At 38.0% G+C, this 22157-nt stretch overlaps 1 protein-coding gene across 2 annotated transcripts in view; it reads left to right on the forward strand.

Moving 5' to 3' along the window:
• The window catches only part of DNAJC10 (DnaJ heat shock protein family (Hsp40) member C10), a 63889-nt gene extending 42370 nt beyond the window's left edge, over positions 1-21519 (forward strand). The window contains exons 18-23 of one of the 2 annotated variants that reach the window (XM_054478981.2): positions 526-659; positions 1661-1714; positions 1984-2131; positions 5717-5836; positions 18331-18435; positions 20122-21519. In XM_054478981.2, the coding sequence (XP_054334956.1) occupies positions 526-659; positions 1661-1714; positions 1984-2131; positions 5717-5836; positions 18331-18435; positions 20122-20133 (573 nt within the window). In that variant the 3' untranslated portion in view covers positions 20134-21519. The remainder of the gene's footprint in view (positions 1-525; positions 660-1660; positions 1715-1983; positions 2132-5716; positions 5837-18330; positions 18436-20121) is intronic. The other variant, XM_063647674.1, reaches the window with a different exon arrangement.
• Positions 21520-22157: the final 638 nt, after the last annotated feature.

Genomic DNA, 22157 nt, shown 5'->3' on the forward strand with positions numbered 1-22157 from the left:
ACTTAAGTACCAGAATGGAAAATGCAATTACTACTTCACATTTATTTACAAGATAAAAAACTAAATCTGAGTTAAAGTGATTTCTAGTATCTTAACATTTAGGATTACATATTTTTGTGCTCTTTTCAATAAAATTTTTAAGTTCAGGTGTGAGTCAGTATAACACATTAGACACCTACAATGCTTGTTTTCATTGGAAAGAATAATTCTTTGAAATATTGCGAAGACTTTCATTAGTTTCTAGCACTTTGAATTTTAGAAGTACATAGTTTTTTCTCATGTAACAGATAAATGAAGTAAATTGTTTAATCTGCAATAATTTTAGTAAGTACTTCATTACAAAATTAGATTACAAATTCACTAGTATAAATGGTCTATTATATGTTAAACCCTTATCCATTTTTATTGGGTGAAAGTCACTGATAAATAATATAATAATTATTTCACCATAATAATATAATGCTTATTTCTTTATTGCAAACATATGTAAAAAGTTGTGGAGGTAATCCGTTTTTTCTTTTACAGACATTAACTGGACTGATCAATGTGGGCAGTATAGATTGCCAACAGTATCATTCTTTTTGTGCCCAGGAAAACGTTCAAAGATACCCTGAGATAAGATTTTTTCCCCCAAAATCAAATAAAGCTTATCAGTATCAGTAAGTATTCTCTCATATTTGAAGACTTTATTATAATTATTTAATTATACACTTAACAGTTAAGTTACCTGAACAAAATAAAAGTTAACCCGACAAGTATTTATTGGGAGCCCACTATGTAAAGATAGTGTGTTAATGAACATTTCAGAAGATGAAAAGAGAGTATTGAACAGTCTCACTGTGCATAAAGCTTATAGTCTAGAAAAAAAGATAAGGAAAGGAAGAGCTAACATTTATTAAGTCCTTATTTGGTTTCAGGTACTATATTAGATACTTTACTCACCTTATTTCCAATAATCCTCACATATGCTCTGTGAACTAGGAATTACTACCCCTCCTACTATTATAGAGAAGTAAACTGTGATTCTCAGATCCTAGAATCCAAGATCTAAGAGTTATCTAAGGCTTAGATAACTTCCCCAAGTCACACAGCTGCTAAGTTGAAGTTGAGGTTTGAACCCAAGTCTGTCTCAGAACCCATGCTGTTTCCACAGCACCATGTGGTATTTCAGGTAGAAAACTCAAATGTAAGGTACATATGATGAATGTTATTAAACAAGTAAAAATGAACCATGGATTTCAAGGGAGGAAAGGGTCACAACTATGAGGAAATTACGAAAGGCTGCATTTTGTAGGTAGTTTATGACATGTGTCTTTAAAAATGGGTAGGAATTTGACAGACAGTAATAACTTGAATAAAGATTCAGAAACTAAAACCCTTGGACATTCTGAGTTTTGCAATTCCCATAGGTCTACAGGAGATGTCCAGTAGACAGCTAGACATTCTGGGCTGTCTGGGGCACAAAGATACCAAGACTAGAGAAAAATACATTTGTGAGGCCTTATAACCAGAATTTGTAGCTAGGTATATGTGAGAAGAGAGATGCCAGATGAAATCAATCAATATAACTTATTTTTTAAATTGCTGCAATAAGATTGTTTTCTGAATACATCCAATAATAGAGAATCCTATTTACAACTAACATTTTTTCTTCTCTCAGCAGTTACAATGGTTGGAATAGGGATGCTTATTCCCTGAGAATCTGGGGTCTAGGGTGAGTAATTAAAATATATATCATTGTATAAAATAGATTCAAAGCCATTTACCCCCCTTTTATATCAATAGTTAAATTTACTGTGGGTTAAGGTTCTAGCATTTTAAATTACTTAGTAAAGGATTATATTAACCAAGATAGTACTGTACTTTATTACATTGCCATTCCTTGACATCATTTTTAACTTAGAAAGTATTACAATATTATTACATTTTATATGTTTGCTTTGGTTTTATATAATGAAAAATGATTTTGATCCTTTGCCACAGATTTTTACCTCAAGTATCCACAGGTCTAACACCTCAGACTTTCAGTGAAAAAGTTCTACAAGGGAAAAATCACTGGGTGATTGATTTCTATGCTCCTTGGTGTGGACCTTGCCAGAATTTTGCTCCAGAATTTGAGCTCTTGGCTAGGGTGAGTCATACCTGTCTTAAATAAGTTGTAGCCACATTCGTGTTTTAGTAATTTAGATAAAACATTGTAAATATATAATTTTTAGGTTTTTTTCTTAAATGTTTCCTCTGAATTTAAAAATAGCTATTATATTTCTATGACTGTAATCATTGTAGTAGATTTCCTCTTTCTTTGTTAAAGCTTTTAGCTAACATCTTCTCTATCTTGGTAGACATCATCATCTACTAGCCATAAAAGCCAGAAACTTCTCTTTCTTCTCCCTCTTGCCTACTTTCTCCTCCCCACCCCAGTACTCTGTTGCCCTCCAGGCAGTTACTAGATTCTGTCAGTTTTATCTCCTAAATGTCTTTCAAATGTCATTTCTTACTCATCTCTACTGCTAACCTGTTTCTTCAACCCTTTATCATTTCTTGTCTAGACTTAACCATATTTGCCTTTTATGTACAGTCTTCCCTTGGTATACTGAGGGGATTGGTTCCAGGAACCCCCATTCTATACCAAAATCTGTGCAGCTCAGGCCTCACAGTGGGCCCTCTGTATGCAGGGTTTCACATCCTGTGAATATTCTGTTTTCCATCTGCAATTGCTTGAAAAAAAAAATTCCCAATTCAAGCAGTTTAACACAGTTCAAGGCTTAGTTGTTCAAGAGTCAGCTATAGTATCATACTGTCTACCTTTGTCAGTGCTGCCCTGGTGATCTTCTAAAATATTTCCCTCTCTGACTTACTAAGTTTCTTAATATGCATACATTGACTTCAGGTGTCTGATATGAGCTCTATCTCTGTTGTCCACCTCATACCTTAGATTCCAGTGTAACAGAGTACTCCAGGTTCTCTGAACATGTGTCGTTATTTACATGGCGCTCCCTCTCTCTAAAATGCTCTGTCCTTAACCTTGGTCATCTGTATTTTTTCTCCTCTTCCTACAAAACTCAGCTCTGATGGCACTGCTGTATTCTCTGCACTTCTCAGTTAATCAGTGTCACCTGGATATGTTATCAAGTGTACTGATACAGTGCATATTAATTCTTTATTTATTATTACTTGAAAGATATTTAATTTGACCAGAAATAAAAGGAGCTGGATACTGATGGAAATATTTAGTTGTAGCAATTTTGAGTTTTGTTTGTTTGGTTGGTTTTGTTTATTTTTCGGTATAGCATTGTCCATCTTCCTTTGTAAATGGCTGTCTCTTCCTGAGGGCAAAGTCCATGTTTTATTTATTTTTATATCCCCAGGGCCTAACTCAGTAAATGCTTACATAAAATTAAACTGAATACATACCCTCAATGCATTCTGGGTTTTTGGTGTTTCTTTCTGCCATAACAGTCTTATTAGTGACCTAATCCAGATTGATAGCTTTCTTGCCTCCATAACTCAAGGAACTTGAGTTATGCCACTAAGTGTTGGTATAAAACACTCAACTAGAATGAGAAAGTCAGCTCCATTTCCACCAGTTCACACTAAAGCTTAGCATCCCAGGCCATGGGAATTTTTTAGCAGAGGGATTTTAAAGGTCTTACTAGCTATGAAAGATTATTTTTGTTATTAGCTGGTGCATCAGATAAGAGGTTTATTCTTTCCATTTATTCTAATCTTCTTATGCTTCCTTCTGTAATAATTCTGCTTTACTCCATTTCTCATGTACTAAAAACTTTACTTAGTTATAAACTTTGTAATGCAACTCTGTATTGTATCTAGTAGAAAATTATTAAACATGAGAAAGACCACTCATTCAACAAATTTTAAGTACCAAGTGAAAAGCAATTATGCTATGTAGTAGGGCCATATAACTCCACATGAAAGAAAAGGAAGATGAAAAGAAAGAAATTCCATGTCTTTAAGGAGATTTTAATCTAGTGGAAAGGGAAAATGGAAATAAATATAAGTAATACAGGATAATTGCTACAGTAAAATTAGAATAAAGCTGGAACATGGGCAGAAGGGTGTCAGTAATGCCAGAGAAGGATGTTTAGAGCACCAAAAACATTATGGTGCCATCTCATAAGTAACTGGAAAACAAGTAAGCAAATATACAAACATTTTGTAAATGACATAGAAACTTATGAAAATAACATTTCTACATTTTTCTTTCACTATGCAAGTGTGTGTGTGTGTGTGTGTGTGTGTGTGTGTGTATGTGTGTGCCTACATGCTTGTGCCCTAACACAAGTTAGTCTGCATATTAGTAAACCCCTGCCTTGGGGACGAAACTAGAGGCAGCAAAGATATTTTAATTGTCCTGAAGTGAGAGGTGATAACTTTAATCAGGATTAGGGCAGTGGTGATAGAAAGAAGGGGACAAATACAAAAGAGAGGTAAGAATAAATAGGATTGAATGTGATAGATGAAGGATAGAGAGGAGTCTGGATGAGCCTAATTTCTGGCTTGAACTGAATTAATAGGACAGGAGGAAGAGTGGGTTCAGGGGACATGCTGTGTTTGGGTGCTTATGCGGCATTCACCCAAAGCAGGCCAATGCGTGGTTAGATATGAAATCGAAGAGAGTGATTGGGGTACATCAGCATATAGATATGTAAAACCACCTTGGGCAACTGTTCACAGTGAAAAGATTGTTGATCAAAGATGGAACTCTGATTGGATATTATAACTTGAGGGGCAGGTAAAGGACATCCTCATGCTGGAAAAAGGAAGAACAGTCAGAGGGGTAAGAAAGCCGAGAGAATAGTGATAAATGCTAAAAAAGAAAAAAGAAAGGAGTGGTCAGCCTCGCACAGTCCTTCTGAGATTGTTAAGCAGATTACTTCCATCAGTATTGAGCCAGGAGTTGAGGTGGAAGTCACCATTGCAGATGCTAAAGTCAACTGGTAATAAATTGATTACCAATTGTCTAAAAAAAAAAAAAAAAAGGAGTGGTCAGCAGTAAACATCAGTTGCACAGTAAGAAGACCCAAAAGTGCCCAGTTTGGTCAGGCAGTCACTGGTGAACTTACAGCAGTTTCAGTGGAGGGAGCAGTAAGCACAGAAGACAGACTAAAATGTTGCCAAATAAGCAGACAATGGGAAGCAGTGAAACAGTAGACTGCTGCTCAGGGGGAAAAAAAAAAAAAAAAGAGAGAGAGAGCATGAGAAGCATGATGGCAGAGGAACCATAATCCAGGAAGGAATCCTTTTGTGATTATATACATCTTCACTGGAGAATATGTGTTCTGACATGGAGGGACTGGAGAATACAGGTGGAGTAAGTCAGCCTTCACAAGACAAAGAGTGCCCAAAGAGTCCTACCACAGCACACCCCCAGTGAAAGGAGAAAAAGATAGAAACAGAAACATGTTTATGGTATGATGTGCCAGTTGTGGGTGGCAGTAAGAAGTTGAGACATTGCAGGATAAAGCCACTCAGTTTTCTTGATGAGGCAAAGGAGGGTTTATTTGCTATTGGAGAGGTGGTGCTAGGTGAATAGGGGCTTAAAGGGATAATGTGGAAATAATCTTGTTTGAGTAGGAAGAATTAAAGTTTTTTAAATAAATTCTTAGATTCAAAATGTTTTATATCCTATTGCTTTGTTGTTGCCAAAATAGTTTATGCCAAACAGAAAATGGCAAACTGTGTTTTTCTTTTTCAGATGATTAAAGGAAAAGTGAAAGCTGGAAAAGTAGACTGTCAGGCTTATGCTCAGACATGCCAGAAAGCTGGGATCAGGGCCTATCCAACTGTTAAATTTTATTTCTACGAAAGAGCAAAGGTATGTCCAGACTTTCCTCTGTTCCTTCCCTTAGTAGGCCAAGCTCAAAAGATGTGCTTTAGTCTGAGTAATGTTTTTTTTCTATTTTCTGATCCTTGTTATTTTTTTATATTATTACATATTACTGATCCAAGTTTTTAAAATTTACGTGTATACCAAGCGATCTCAAAAGGTTTTTTGTCTCATGGTTGATACAGACTCAATTGCCTTAACATTTTTATACTAATGAGTAGGAAAACTACTAGAAAGAGACAAAAAGAGTATTATTCGTGATTATCTTTGGGTGCTGGAATTCAAGGTAGTTTTCTACTTTCTGTGAAAGGTTATGGTGACTGTTGAGGTCACTAAGAATACTCTATAATACACACTGCTGCTTGGAATAATATTTCCTTACTATGTTTCTATTCAGTATACTTTTTACTGAATAAGTTTCAAAGTAATGAGCTTCCTTTGTGGGGAGGAAAGAACAATGATAAACTAAAGTATTTGCCATGTAGTAATGTTTTCTGGTAAAACATTAAAAATAGATAATTTCAAATATTTTTATACTTTTTATGCAGAGCTTATAGCTGGTAGTGAATGCCAAGAATGAGTTCTCAGACAATTCCAGCTGAACGGGGGCAAGATAGCTCTTCTAAGAGAGTCCACCCCAGCATTCATCCGCCAAGTATTTATTGAAAGGGTTTGTTAAACCACAAACATCCACTAGATGGCTTGAGGTCCGGTCGTGAGACATCTGTGGCCTTGTAAAAGCACTCAAACTGCATTCTCAGGAGGCTGTTTTCAGCGTTCCTTATCACACCACACACTCCACTCCTTGTCCTGTATTCAGAGTCAAGGAGTTTCATTCTCATGCACAAATAACGTACACACAGTGCCTCAGTATTTTTCCATGCCCCAACCTCAAATGCCATGTACGTAAGTTTGAATATATTGCCATGCTCCGCCGACGTCTCCCCCTTCTTTAATTCTTAGCACATGCTGGTCATCCAATGCAAGGTAAATTTCTGTTGTTCTTCCTTGGTCATAGATACGTTGGGTGGCAGCACAGAGCCGTCTGCAAATGCCTAGCAAACGATAAAAAAAAGAATAAGTACAACGGCCATCACCTAAATGCATATGTTTAACCCAGACAACCAAGTGTTCGGGTTTAACCACTGAAAACCTTCTTGTAATTGCTGAAGGGTACTTGTTTGTAGTTGCTGTGACTATTCTTCAAGTTGTTTCTTTAATTTACACTGAAGAGTGGAAATTTGAGAAGACAAATAATCATGATAAGCCCCTTGCAGATGTGCTTTCACTCTCTCCCAAGCATATTGGGAGCTATTATATGGCAGAGGTGTGACACAGAATTATATTGCCAATCACAATGTAAATTTTGACGGGTAATGAATGCCTGCTGCTGATCCCCTAGCCATTCAACAGCGGCTTCAAGGGTCTCTAGGTGAGACAAAATAGTTTTATCAATATTTACCTATTCCTGAAATTCATGGGTTACATTATATACCATGTGGCTTATCACTGAGACTGTGTGAATAGATTCTGTCAGAGAAGCAGTTGCAGTAGCGGCAGTTGCTAATATAATAATAGCTGAGACTAAAAAGGCAATTGAAGTGACCAGAAATCTTATTTTTCAAGTATGAGACAATGCTTTTCTAAATAGCTGCAGGGTGGAATCCTCTTCCTAGCTCCAAGTTAAATTTACAGGCAGCCACCATTCTGCACGCCATTTTAAGATCATGACACAGGTTATATTTAATTATGTAACGTTTTGATGAGAGAAGCACGTAGCATACCAACTACTGGAAGAGACTTTAATACTATAAAAGGATTGATTCTGCTCTATGTTAGGAACACCTTGCCTAAACAAAAGTATATAAGGGTGCATACTACAAATCAAGACTGTGTCGGTAACATTATTATGCAAAGAGAGGGTATAGTTGCCACCGCTAGTAATATACTCACCATGGGAAAGAACCCATTCAAAAAAAGGAAGTCCTAATCTCCAAATCTGGGTGTGAGCAGGGCTTAAAGCTTGTTTCCCTTTTACTTATAATATTGGTCCTGAAAGCCCATACTCTGACCAGATAATAGAACTATTGGAGGGACTCCTAAATCCAATAGTCTGATCTGCAGACATAAGATTACCATGGGGACCCTAGTCAGGTAAGGTGTCATTATCAAACAGGCTGTTGACGCAGCGCAGGCTGTTTGCATGGCGACCACTGGATGGCCTCACACTTATATCGCCATTCCCTACTCGGACAGCATATAGGAAGATCAGGCACTTGTGTAGCTTCACTAGAGACCTCAGTAAGAATAGTGCTAACAGCAGACATAAAGATCAAGTTTGCAAACTTAGTATCCCTTTGGGGCTGGTAGTAAAGATACTCCTGAAGAATGAGAGTAACACACTTATCATGTGCTATTATGGAAAAACAAAGGAGGATTACTAGACAATAAAATCAAGTAGTAATTAAGTTTAATCCATCCCAAATTTTCAGTTAAGGGGTAAGACAGGGGCATCCATCAACCTCCTGTCCAAAAAGTATCATTAGATGACAAAGGCAGGTCAGCATCCCACCGTGTAATAACATTAAAAACGGGGATTTAAAACATGACTCCAATAAACATGTTCTTGAGCTGATCCCACTTGGCAAAGGACAAGAATTACCAGCCACCCCAACATCCATGTCTGTCTTACTTTCTCAGAAGTTTCCCCAGTTACCGCCAGATACATAAGAAACCAATTCTCTGCGGTTGCGGGGGCTTCCACAGCTGCAAGCCAAATAGATGCCTGTTGATCCAATTTCTTTAGCTGTCCCTAGGTAGTGTTAGGTGCCTTCCAAGTCATCACCATCATTGTTGTGGTCGATTCTCTAACAACAGGTCCCGTTCTCGAAAAGAGAGCCCCTTATTCCCCCTTTTTTGTTTAAGATATACATTAAGAGTTTGATAAGCTTGTTTAACAATGGCTTGACTAGTTGAGGTGTAAGGAATACTAGTTTTGTGTTGTATGTGCTGAAGTTGCAATGCATATGCAAATCGAGCACTAAGATAGCAAGGTCTCATCAGTTTTTATAGTTTGTGGAAGGTTTAAAGTTATAATGGATTCAAATAAATGACCAATTGCATCTTTAGTTTTTTTTCTGGTCTAGGGGTAGCATGTATTAGTGTATAAGTGTCCACAGTAACGTGGAGAAATTTAAAACGTCTAAAGGGTGGATACTGAGTAATATCAGTTTGCCAGATAGCATTAGGCACCAGACCTTGTAGGTTAGCACCAAGCCTTAAGGAAAAAGGGGAAAGAGAATGCTGTTGGCAATCAGGACAAGTTTTAATAATCATGCGAGCTTGAGCAAGTGTCAAACTGTTGTTTAAGAATCCAGGTGTTCTGATGAAAAAAATCATGATCAGGGAGAGCTTGCAAAAAAGCAGGAGAATCTGCAGACCACATCTATGGTCATACTAGAGCATTAGCTCAAGCATTCTTTTCTGATAAGGGACCAGAGAATAAGCTTAGAATGAGAGTGAATATGTGTGATGTAAAGAGGGTGATGACGGGACCGAGGAGCTCTTGTGCTAGAAGAAACAAAGCTAGTAGGGGTTCATTAGTAATGCCCTTCACATGTGCAAGATTTAGATGAGTAATACTATATACCACGTAAGCAGAATCACTAACTATATTTATTTCTTGGTGAGGAAAAGTTGGTTGCATGCTGCCTCCTAGGTTTTATCCCAGATAGCTCTGGCTTTCTTGCTACCCACAGAGGCCTGGGGCAGGAGAGTTGGTAAGATGCAACTAACTTTTCCTTATACTCCAGGGAAGCAGAAAAAAGACACGGCCAGGAAGGCTGATGCTGGAAGTAGGAAATGAGAACTTGCATATTAGGAAGACAATCATAATCAGCCACTTTCCTTCCCTCCTGTAGGCACCCCTCCAGCAGGGAAGTTTGCTGAGGAGACGCAGCCACCTAATCATACAGATGTTCACTGACCAGGGGTATAATCTAAGAACTGTCCCTTGGGCGGCCTCTAATCTCCTTAAGGGGGATGGGAGGTGCTGTTGGCTGAACGGGGCCAACAGATGCAGGTCCCTTTAAGGTTGGAGGAGAGAAAGGCAATGGCTTTTCTATAGGGGGAGGAAAAGGCTCTGGTCCGTCCTTATCCTCACTAGAAAAAATATCCTCCTTATGCCCTACAGAAGGGAATGAAGTAGAGAGAGGAGCACCCCCGTGCTGTTCTGGTTCCTGTTTTTCCTCACTAGAAAAAAATCTCTTCCTTATTCCCCATAGAAGGGAATGGAGCGGAGAGAGGAATCTCTCCCTTTAAATCTTCCAAATTCCTTTCAGGTGGAGATAATGGGCGATCTGGCAGATAAAAAGGATACCACGCAGAGCGTACCAGCACCCAGGTGGCCAAAATAGTAACATTAGTAAAATGACCTTGCTCATTTCCTCTTTTCAGGCAGCAACCTACCTGCTTCCATAACCCTAAATCTAAGGTTCCTTGATCAGGAAATGAAGGGCATTTCTGCCAATTAAAAGCATAAGCTTGTGTAGAGCTCCAGGCTCTACAGTGCACTGGATAGCCTTAAGTAGCTGTTGCACTGTTTTAAAAAATACTTTCTGTTCTTTGGTCATTTCCTGACCCATGATAACCCAACCCCTGGTATTTTACGAGTGGGTCCCATCCTCCTGATGGGAGTCAGGACTGTCCCTTACTGGGATTCCCCTAAAATTGATGAGCTCTCCTCCTTCACGTGTAACTTCAAGGTGATCACGTCGAGGGCACCACTTGCAGAGCTTATAGCTTTCAGTGAATGCCAAGAATGAGTTCTCAGACAATTTCAGCTGAGCAGGGCCAGTGGGGGGCAGCTCTTCTAGGAGAGTCCACCCCAGCATCATCCATCCACCAAGTATTTATTGAAAGGGCTTGTTAAACCACAGATATCCACTAGATGGCTTTTTTGAGGTCTGGTCGTGAGACACCTGTGGCCTTGTAAAAATGCCCAAACTGCATTCTCAGGAGGCTGTTTTCAGCATTCCTTATAACACCACACACTCCACTCCCTGTCCTGTTTTTAGAGTCAAGGAGTTACATTCTCATGCACAAATAACATACACACAGTGCCTCAATATTTTTCCATGCCTCAACCTCAAATGCCATGTACATACGTATGAATATGTTGCAATGCGCCCCACACATTTTGAGGGAGAATTAGGTTAAGATCTGATGTTATTTATTGGTAGTTACATTTTGAGATGAGTAGGGCTAAATTAAGAAATTGGATGATGAATTTCAGAAATCTAGAATTGCCACACATCTAGATTTTTCAGTGAAGGTTTTTGATTTGTCAAGAATCTGTCTCTGTCTTAAGAACAATGTAGAGCAAGCAGAACTTGATGGAGGTGAGAGGCAGCTTATACCAGAGCCTGAGTCTTCATTTCTTTGAATCAACAGCTCTATTTCTCAGTTTTCAGAATAGCTGAGAGATGGGTGACATAAATAGGGATCTTCTTCAGATAATATCAGAGAAGCATCAGTTTAATGAGCAGTTACAAGAGTTAACCATACCATAGACAGAGCTGTTTGAAAAGATGTTGCCATGTGTCCAGAGGAGTCCAGGGGACAAAGTTAGGAACCAAACATCCCTGTCCAAATTGAAAGACAAGGGTAGCATTCAGCCATTGAGGCCAGACAGGAAGGCCAAAGCAGAATAATGGTTGGAGTAAAGAGAAATACAAACCACACAAAACAAAATCCTAGCACATAGTTGGGGATTAGAGTTCACACCAAGATTAAGACAACAGGTGGCCCCAGATCTAAATAAGCAGGTCAGGATATGTTGACCTGTTCCTTCCCTTGCTTTTCAGCCACCTTCCTGCTGTGTGCAGATGAAAACTAGGAGATACATGTTGCTTTCCATTACTGTTGTTGGTCATGGTTGGGCAGTGCTAATGATTGTATTAGAGTGGAATGAGTTCGGTCCTCTGGAAACATTTTTTTGTTTGTTTTAATTATACTTTAAGTTCTAGTGTACATGTGCACAATGTGCAGGTTTGATACATAGGTATACATGTGCCATGTTGGTTTGCTGCACCCATCAACTCATCATTTACATTAGGTATTTCTCCTAATGCTATCCCTCCCCCAGCCCCCAACTCCCCAACAGGCCCCAGTATGTGATGTTCCCCCCACTGTGTCCAAGTGATCTCATTGTTCAATTCCCATCTATGAGTGAGAACATGCGGTGTTTGGTTTTCTATCCTTGTGATAGTTTGCTGAGAATGATGGTTTCCAGCTACATTCATTTCCAGCTACATTCATGTCCCTGCAAAGGACATGAACTCATCATTTTTTATGGCTGCATAGTATTCCATGGTGTATATGTGCCACATTTTCTTAATCCAGTCTATCATTGATGTACTTTTGGGGTGGTTCCAGGTCTTTGCTATTGTGAATAGTGCTGCAGTAAAGATACGTGTGCATGTGTCTTTATAGTAGCATGATTTATAATCCTTTGGGTGTATACTCAGTAATGGGATTGCTGGGTAAAATGGTAATTCTAGTTCTAGATCCTTGAGGACTTGCCACACTGTCTTACACAATGGTTGAACTAATTAACACTCCCACCAACAGTGTAAAAGTGTTCCCGTTTCTCCACATCCTCTCCAGCATCTGTTGTTTCCTGACTTTTTAATGATCGCCATTCTAACTGGTGTGAGATGGTATCTCATTGTGGTTTTGATTTGCATTTCTCTGATGACCAGTGATGATGAGCTTTTTTTCATGTGTCTGTTGGCTGCATAGATGTCTTCTTTTGAGAATTGTTTGTTCATATCCTTTGCCCACTTTTTGATGGGTTTTTTTTTTATTGTAAATTTGTTTGAGTTCTTTGTAGATTCTGGATATTAGCCCTTTGTCAGATGGGTAGATTGCCAAAATTTTCTCCCATTCTGTAGGTTGCCTTTCACTCTGATGATAGTTTCTTTTGCTGTGCAGAGCTTAAGTTTAATTAGTTTAATTAGTTTAATTAGATCCCATTTGTCTATTTTGGCTTTTGTTGCCGTTGCTTTTGGTGTTTTAGTCATGAAGTCCTTGCCCATGCCTGTGTCCTGAATGGTATTGCCCAGGTTTTCTTCTAGGGTTTTTATGGTTTTAGATCTTACATTTAGGTCTTTAATCCATCTTGAATTAATTTTTGTGTAAGGTGTAAGGAAGGGATCCAGTTTCACCTTTCTACATGTGGCTAGCCAGTTTTCTCAGCACCATTTATTATATATAGGGTATCCCCATTGCTTGTTTTTGTCAGGTTTGTCAAAGATCAGATGGTTGTAGATGTGTGGTGTTATTTCTGAGAGCTCTGTTCTGTTCCATTGGTCTATATATCTGTTTTGGTACCAGTACCATGCTGTTTCGGTTACTGTAGCCTTGTAGTATAGTTTGAAGAAAGGTACTGTGATGCCTCCACCTTTGTTCTTTTTGCTTAGGATTGTCTTGGCAATACGGGCTCTTTTTTGGTTCCATATGAAATTTAAAGTAGTTTTTTTCAATTCTGTGAGGAAAGTCATTGGTAGCTTGATGGGGATGAAATTGAATCTATAAATTACTTTGGGCAGTATGGCCATTTTCATGCTATTGATCCTTCCTATCCATGAGCATGGAATATTCTTCCATTTGTTTGTGTCCTCTTTTATTTCATTGAGGAGTGGTTAGTAGTTCTCCTTGAAGACGTCCTTCACATCCCTTGTAAGTTGGATTCCTAGGTATTTTTTTCTCTTTGTAGCAATTGTGAATGGGAGTTCACTCATGATTTGGCTCTCTGTCTGTTAATGGTGTATAGGAATGCTTGTGATTTTTGCACATTGATTTTGTATCCTGAGACTTTGCTGAAGTTGCTTATCAGCTTAAGGAGATTTTGGACTGAGATGATGGGGTTTTCTAAATATACAATCATGTTATCTGCAAACAAGGACAATTTGACTTCCTCATTTCCTAATTGAATACCCTTTATTTCTTTCTCTTGCCTAATTGCCCTGGCCAGAACTTCCAATACCATGTTGAATAGGAGTGGTGAGAGAGGGCATCCTTGTCTTGTGCTGGTTTTCAAAGGGAATGCTTCCAACCTTTGCCCATTCAGTATGATATTGGCTGTGGGTTTGTCATGAATAGCTCTTATTATTTTGAGATACATTCCATCAGTACCTAGTTTATTGAGAGTTTTTAGCATGAAGGGCTGTTGAATTTGGTCAAAGGCCTTTTCTGCATCTACTGAGATAATCATGTGGTTTTTGACTTTGGTTCTATTTATGTGAAGGATTACATTTCTTGATTTGCTTATGTTGAACCAGCCTTGCATCCCAGGGATGAAGTTGACTTTATCGTGGTGGATAAGCTTTTGGATGTGCTGTTGGATTCGGTTTGCCAGTATTTTATTGAGGATTTTCACATCAATATTGAGGATTTTTGCATCGATGTTCATCAGAGATATTGGTCTAAAATTCCCTTTTTTTGTTGTGTTTCTGCCAGCCTTTGCTATCAGGATGATGTTGGCCTCATAAAATGAGTTAGGGAGGATTCCCTCTGTTTCTATTGATTGGAATAGTTTCAGAAGGAATGGTACCAGCTCCTCTTTGTAGCTCTGGTAGAATTCAGCTGTGAATCCTTCTGATCCTGGACTTTTTTGGTTGATAGGCTATTAATTATTGCCTCAATTTCAGAGCCTGTTATTGGTCTATTCAGAAATTCGTCTTCTTCCTGGTTTAGTCTTGGGAGAGTGTATGTGTCGAGGAATTTATCCATTTTTTCTAGCTTTTCTAGTTTATTTGCGTAGAGGTGTTTGTAGTATTCTCTGATGGTAGTTTGTATTTCTGTGGGATTGGTAGTGATATCCCCTTTATCATATTTTATTGCGTCTATTTGATTTGTCTCTCTTTTCTTGTTTATTAGTCTCGCTAGCAGCCTATCAATTTTGTTGATCTTTTCAAAAAACCAGCTCCTAGATTCATTGATTTTTTTTTGAAGGGTTTTTTTGTGTCTCCCTTTCAGTTCTGCTCTGATTTTAGTTATTTCTTGCCTTCTGCTAGCCTTTGAATGTATTCGCTCTTGCTTCTCTAGTTCTTTTAATTGTGATGTTAGGGTGTCGATTTTAGATCTTTCCTCATTTCTCCTGTGGGCATTTAGTGCTATAAATTTCCCTCTAAACACTGCTTTAGCTGTGTCCCAGAGATTCTGGTACGTTGTGTCTTTGTTCCCATTGGTTTCAAAGAACATCTTTATTTCTGCCTTCATTTCATTATTTACCCAGTAGTCATTCAGGAGCAAGTTGTTCAGTTTCCATGTAGTTGTGCGGTTTTGAGTGAGTTTCTTAATCCTGAGTTCTAATTTGATTGCACTGTGGTCTGAGAGACAATTTGTTGCGATTTCTGTTCTTTTACATTTGCTGAGGAGTGTTTTCCTTCCAATTATGTTGTCAATTTTAGAATAAGTGCAGTGTGGTTCTGAGAAGAATGTATATTCTGTTGATTTGGGGTGGAGAGTTCTGTAGATGTCTATTAGGTCTGCTTGTTGCAGAGCTGAGTTCAAGTCCTGGATATCCTTGTTAACCTTGTGTCTCATTGATCTAATATTAACATTAGGGTGTTAAAGTCTCCCATTATTATTGTGTGGGAGTCTAAGTGTCTTTGTAGGTTTCTAAGGACTTGATTTATGAATCTGGGTGCTCCTGTATTGGGTGCATATATATATTTAGGATAGTTAGCTCTTCTTGTGGAATTGATCTCTTTACCATTATGTAATAGCCTTGTCTCTTTTGATCTTTGTTGGTTTAAAATCTGTTTTATCAGAGACTAGGATTGCAACCCGTTTTTTTTTTTTTTTTTGGTTTCCATTTGCTTGGTAGATCTTCCTCCATCCCTTTATTTTGAGCCTGTGTGCATCTTTGCACATGAGATGGGTCTCCTGAATACAGCACACTGATGGGTCTTGACTCTTTATCAAATTTGCCAACCTGTGTCTTTTAATTGGTGCATTTACATTTAAGGTTAATATGGTTATGTGTGAATTTGATCCTGTCATTATGATGTTAGCTGGTTATTTTGCCTGTTAATTGATGTAGTTTCTTCATAGCATCAATGGTCTTTACCATTTGGCATGTTTTTGCAATGGCTGATACCGGTTGTTTCTTCCCAAGTTTAGTGCTTCCTTCAGGAGCTCTTGTAAGGCAGGCCTGGTGGTGACAAAATCGGCATTTGCTTGTCTGTAAAGGATTTTATTTCTCCTTCACTTATGAAGCTTTGTTTGCCTGGATATGAAATTCTGGGTTTAAAATTCTTTTAAGAATGTTGAATATTGGCCCCCACTCTCTTCTGGCTTGTAGGGTGTCTGCTGAGAGATCTGCTGTTAGTCTGATGGGCTTCCCTTTGAGGGTAACTCGACCTCTCTCTCTGCCTGCCCTCAACATTTTTCCTTCATTTCAACCTTGGTGGATCTGACAATTATGTGTCTTGGGGTTGCTTGTCTTGAGGAGTATCTTTGTGGTGTTCTCTGTATTTCCTGAATTTGAATGTTGGCCTGCCTTGCTAGGTTGAGGAAGTTCTCCTGGATAATATCCTGAAGAGTGTTTTCCAGCTTGGTTCCATTCTCCCTGTCACTTTCAGGTACACCAGTCAAACATAGATTTGGTCTTTTCACAGTCCCATATTTCTTGGAGGTTTTGTTCATTTCTTTTTACTCTTTTTTTCTCTAAACTTTTCTTCTCGCTTTATTTCATTAATTTGATCTTCAATCACTGATACCCTTTCTTCCACTTGATCGAATGGGCTATTGAAGCTTGTGCATGCGTCACCAAGTTCTTGTGCCATGGTTTTCAGCTTCTTCAGGTCCTTTAAGTTCTTCTCTACACTGTTTATTCTAGTTAGCCATTTGTCTAATCTTTTTTCAAGGTTTTTAGCTTCCTTGCGATGGGTTCAAACATCCTCCTTTAGCTCAGAGAAGTTTGTTATTACCGACCTTCTGAAGCCTAATTCTGTCAACTCATCAAAGTCATTCTCCGTCCAGCTTTGTTCCGTTGCTGGCAAGGAGCTGCGATCCTTTGGAGGAGAAGAGGCGCTCTGATTTTTAGAATTTTTAGCTTTTCTGCTCTGGTTTCTCCCTATCTTTGTGGTTTTATCTACCTTTGGTCTTTGATGTTGGTGACCTACAGATGGGGTTTTGGTGTAGATGACCTTTTTGTTGATGTTGATGCTATTCCTTTCTGTTTGTTAGTTTTCCTTCTGACAGGTCCCTCAGCTGCAGGTCTGTTGGAGTTTGCTGGAGGTCTACTCCAGACCCTGTTTGCCTGGGTATCACCAGCGGAGGCTGCAGAACAGCAAATATTGCTGCCTGATGCTTCCTCTGGAAGCTTTGTCCCAGAAGGGCAGCTGCCTATATGAGGTGTCTGTCGACCCCTACTGGAAGGTGTCTCCCAGTTGGGCTACATGGGGTCAGGGACCCACTTGAAGAGGCAGTCTGTCCGTTCTCAGAGCTCAAACGCCGTGCTGGGAGAACCACCACTCTCTTCAGAGCTGTCAGACAGGGACACTTAAGTCTGCAGAAGTTGTCTGCTGCCTTTTGTTCAGCTATGCCCTGCCCACAGAGGTGGAGTCTAAAGGCCAAAGGCCTTGTTGAGCTGCAGTGGGCTCTGCCCAGTTCGAGCTTCCCTGTCCACTTTGTTTACCTTCTCAAGCTTCCACAATGGCAGACACCCCTTCCCCAGCCAGGCTACCACCTCACAGTTCAATCTTAGACTGCTGCACTAGCAGTGAACAAGGCTCCATGGGTGTGGGACCCGCTGAGCCAGGCACGGGAGAGAATCTCCTTGTCTGCCGATTGCTAAGACTTTGGGAAAAGTGCAGTATTTGGGTGAGAGTGTTGTTTTTTTTCAGGTAGTCTGTCATGGTTTCCCTTGGCTAGGAAAGGGAAATCCCCCAACCCTTTGCACTTCCCGGGTAAGGCAACACCCCCCCATCCCCGCCCCGGCTTCTTGCCCGCTGTGGGCTGCACCCACTGTCCAACCAGTCCCAGTGAGAAGAACCAGGTACCTCAGTTGGAAGTGCAGAAATCACCTGTCTTCTGCGTCGATCACACTAGGAGCTGCAGACCGGAGCTGTTCCTACTCAGCCATCTTGGAATGCCCTTTCAAACTTTATTCGAGAACATCTCTTCTTGCACAGTTTCGATGTTTTGAGGCTTTTGGAGTCAGTGATGCTTTTTTTTTTTTTTTTTTAACGAAGAATTGTTTCATGTTTCCATGACACTATTATTTGTATTTATTTTAGGTACATTATGGGTTAACTTTTGCAGCATTATTTCCTTGAAGAGAATAACTTTGAATTTCAAACACTTCAAGTTTTGGAACAAAAGAACTTGAAAGCATATTTAATCAAGTTTCTTAGGTGGAAATGTTATGTTTTGATTAAATACTTAAACGATAACAAGTGTTTTTAATTTAGAGAACTTTTCAAGAAGAGCAGATAAATATCAGAGATGCAAAAGCAATTGCTGCCTTAATAAATGAAAAATTGGAAACGCTCCAAAATCAAGGCAAGAGGAATAAGGTATGGACTAAGCCTAGAGTTGACTTTGGCAAAAGTTAGCAAAATTTATTTTTCCTATACATTACATGCATCCAGAGACAAGCACAATGAGGCATCAAAAAATAGTAAGATAGCTGAAAATTCTACTTTAGGAAATAGGACAATCAAAATGTAGCCTAGACACTGAAATGCTTTTAAAATTTTGGGCAAGTAAAACCACTTAACAAAAAATAGTGGCTGTGGTCCGTGCAAAAACATGTATACAAATATTTATAGCAGTATCATTCATAATAGCAAAAAAAATGAAACCAAATGTCTGTCAGCTGACAGATAAATGAAATGTGGTGTATCCATTCAATAGAATATTTTCAGCCATAAAAGGAATGAAGTACTGACCTATGCTACAACATGGATGAACTCTGGAAAATGTTTAGTGAATGAAGCCAGTCACAAACGCCAAATATTATATAATACTATTGATGTAAAATATCTAGAATAATCCATAGAGACAGAACGTAGGTTAATGGTTGCCTAGGGCTGAAGTGTAGTGGGATAGAAAAGAGCACAAATGGGGTAACTGCTAATGGGTAGTAAGGAGTTTATTTTGGGAATATGGAAAATGTTTTAAAATTAGATTGTAATGACAGTTGGACAACTCTGAATATACGAAAAACCACTAAACTCCTTTAAATGTGGGAATTTTATGGTATGTGAAATATATCTCAACAAAGCCATAAAAAAATAGTGACTGTGGCCATAATTTAAATTTTGTTCAAATGTAAATAAAGCATTGAATTGTTAGGAATAAATATACTGGAGCCTCATAACACGTTTTGGATAGCAAATTTTCTTTTGTTCTTGGTGTAATCAGAACGTATTGAAACCCATATTTGTGTTGGCCCCTCTTTGAATCTTTAATCTGTCAAGAAGCAGCACAACCTTTTTCCTGTTACTCTTCAGAAGGCAGTTCAGTTTTACCTTTTTCAAATCCGTGTTACTGTAGATCATACTTAAAAACAGAACAAAGAGTCTATGACTGTTGTAGTGCTTTTAAAATGGAATTTAATACAATCACATAAGGTATCTCGGATTCTTTCCCTATGAGGCGAAAGGAGAACAAAATAGCTCAGCTTCTGGAAAGGGCTAGAGAAGTCTGGCTTTATAGCACCATGTTAGACAATAGGTTCTACTGTAATCCAGTTCAAACTGCAGACCCCAATAGACAAAGCCTTACAACCTACCTCAAGAATATTTTTTACAAATCTGAAAGGTAGGAAAGAGTTATGAGTCTGTATTTTCTTGGTTCCACTGAACAAACATGTTTTTCTAGTGTTCTGCTATATTAGTTTTCTCAAGATATTTTATTTTGAAAGGTATAACTTTTATCTTGTTAAATATTTAAAATTTAAAAATTGTCATAATCTAGAATATCATACCTGAAATTAAGTTAAAGAGCATACCCAATATGCTTGAAATTATGTAAATCTATATAGTTAGTAATATCTGCTGTGGGCAGTTAAGAACTAGGAGATATTCTTTTCTTTTTTATTGTTATATTTTGGCAAAGTATATTTCATGTCATGATCCATTAAGTAAGAATATTATTTCTGAAAAAGTAAAATATTGGTTTGTGGTATTTCACCTTATTTTTAACATTACCAACTCATATTTTCTCCTTTCTCTATCGCCTTTACATTATTATTATAGGATGAACTTTGATAATGTTGAAGATGAAGAAAAAGTTTAAAAGAAATTCTGACAGATGACATCAGAAGACACCTATTTAGAATGTTACATTTATGATGGGAATGAATGAACATTATCTTAGACTTGCAGTTGTACTGCCAGAATTATCTACAGCACTGGTGTAAAAGAAGGGTCTGCAAACTTTTTCTGTAAAGGACCGGTTTATAAATATTTTAGACTTTGCAGGCTATAATATGTGGTTCACACATGAGAACAAGAATAGAGTCATCATGTATTCTTCTCTGTTATTTGCTTTTAACAACTCTTTAAAAAATATTAAAATGATTCTTAGCTCAGAGCCATACAAAAGTAGGCCAGATTCAGTCCATGGACCATAGATTGCTGTCCCCCTCTACGGACTTATGATGTTTCAGGTGGCTGACTTGAACATGAGTCTGCTGTGCTATTATCTACATAAATGTCTAAGTTGTATAAAGTCCACTTTCCTTTCACGTTTTTTGGCTGGCCTGAAAAGAGGTAACTTAGTTTTTGGTCACTTGTTCTCCTAAAAATGCTATCCCTGACCATATATTTATATTTCATTTTAAAAACACCCATGATGCGGCACAGTAAACAAACCCTGTTATGCTATATTATTATGAAGAGATTCTTCATTGTTTTCTTTCCTTCTCAAAGGTTGAAAAAATGCTTTTAATTTTTCACAGCTGAGAAACAGTGCAGCAGTATATGTGCACACAGTAAGTACACAAATTTGAGCAACAGTAAGTGCACAAATTCTTTAGATTGCTGTATCATCCAGGAAAACCTGAAGGGAAAAAAATATATAGCAATTAACTGGGCATTGTAGAGTATCCTAAATATGTTATCAAGTATTTAGAGTTCTATATTTTAAAGATATATGTGTTCATGTATTTTCTGAAATTGCTTTCATAGAAATTTTCCCACTGATAGTTGATTTTTGAGGCATCTGATATTTGCATATTTGCCTTCTGAACTTTGTTTTCACCTGTATCCTTATTTACATTGGGTTTTTCTTTCATAGTTTTGGTTTTTCCCTCCTGTCTAGTCTATTTATTATTCAAATAGGAAAAATTACTTTACAGGTTGTTTTACTGTAGCTCATAATGATACTGTAGTTTTCCAGTTACTAGTTTACTGTCAGAGGGCTGCCTTTTTCAGATAAATATTGACATAATAACTGAAGTTATTTTTATAAGAAAATCAAGTATATAAATCTAGGAAAGGGATCTTTTAGTTTCTGTGTTTAGACTCAAAGAATCACAAATTTGTCAGTAACATGTAGTTGTTTAGTTATAATTTGGAGTGTACAGAATGGTAAAAATTCCAATCAGTCAAAAGAGGTCAATGAATTAAAAGGCTTGCAATTTTTTTCAAAAACCTGTTAGAATATGCTTTATTGTGTTTTGAAGAGTTTTCCTTTTTTTCTTTTCAATATCACTTTATCCTGCTCACCAATATTTCCTCATAAAGGTTATTATAGCCATAATTAATGTTAAAATAGACTTTGTTCTTCATATTCTCCCATCTTTTTCTCTACTATATACTCAACTCTGTCTGGATTCTTCTGTATGCCTGTGGGCATATATGGAACAGTCACCACTTGTCACACTTAACACCAGCTTTTTGAATTATGATAAGTAATGGCAAGAGCCTTTCATTCTCAAATGTTTAAAGCCTAGGAGTTCTACAAAATTGGCTTGTTTCTACAAGAATCCCAAAATGGAATGCCTAAAGAAGTCTTACTTGGGTAAATACTTACTAAAATATACTGATTATGTGCATATCACCACACTGGACACTGAGGAGTGTACAAAAGGAATCTAAGACATGATCCCCATCTCCCAACTGTCTGTAATTCACTGTTTTGTCACTGAGCTCATAAGGTACTTACATTACTACCTATAAATGTTTCCTACACTTGTGAGTTGAGAAACATTTTAGGCAGTAAATAAAATAGTAAATGTTAGGTTTCCTATAATTTGACCTAAGCTATGTGCCTTTGGAATCAGCTCTAA

The sequence above is a fragment of the Pongo pygmaeus genome, chromosome 11 (genome assembly GCF_028885625.2).
Source record: "Pongo pygmaeus isolate AG05252 chromosome 11, NHGRI_mPonPyg2-v2.0_pri, whole genome shotgun sequence".
Lineage (NCBI taxonomy): Eukaryota > Metazoa > Chordata > Mammalia > Primates > Hominidae > Pongo > Pongo pygmaeus.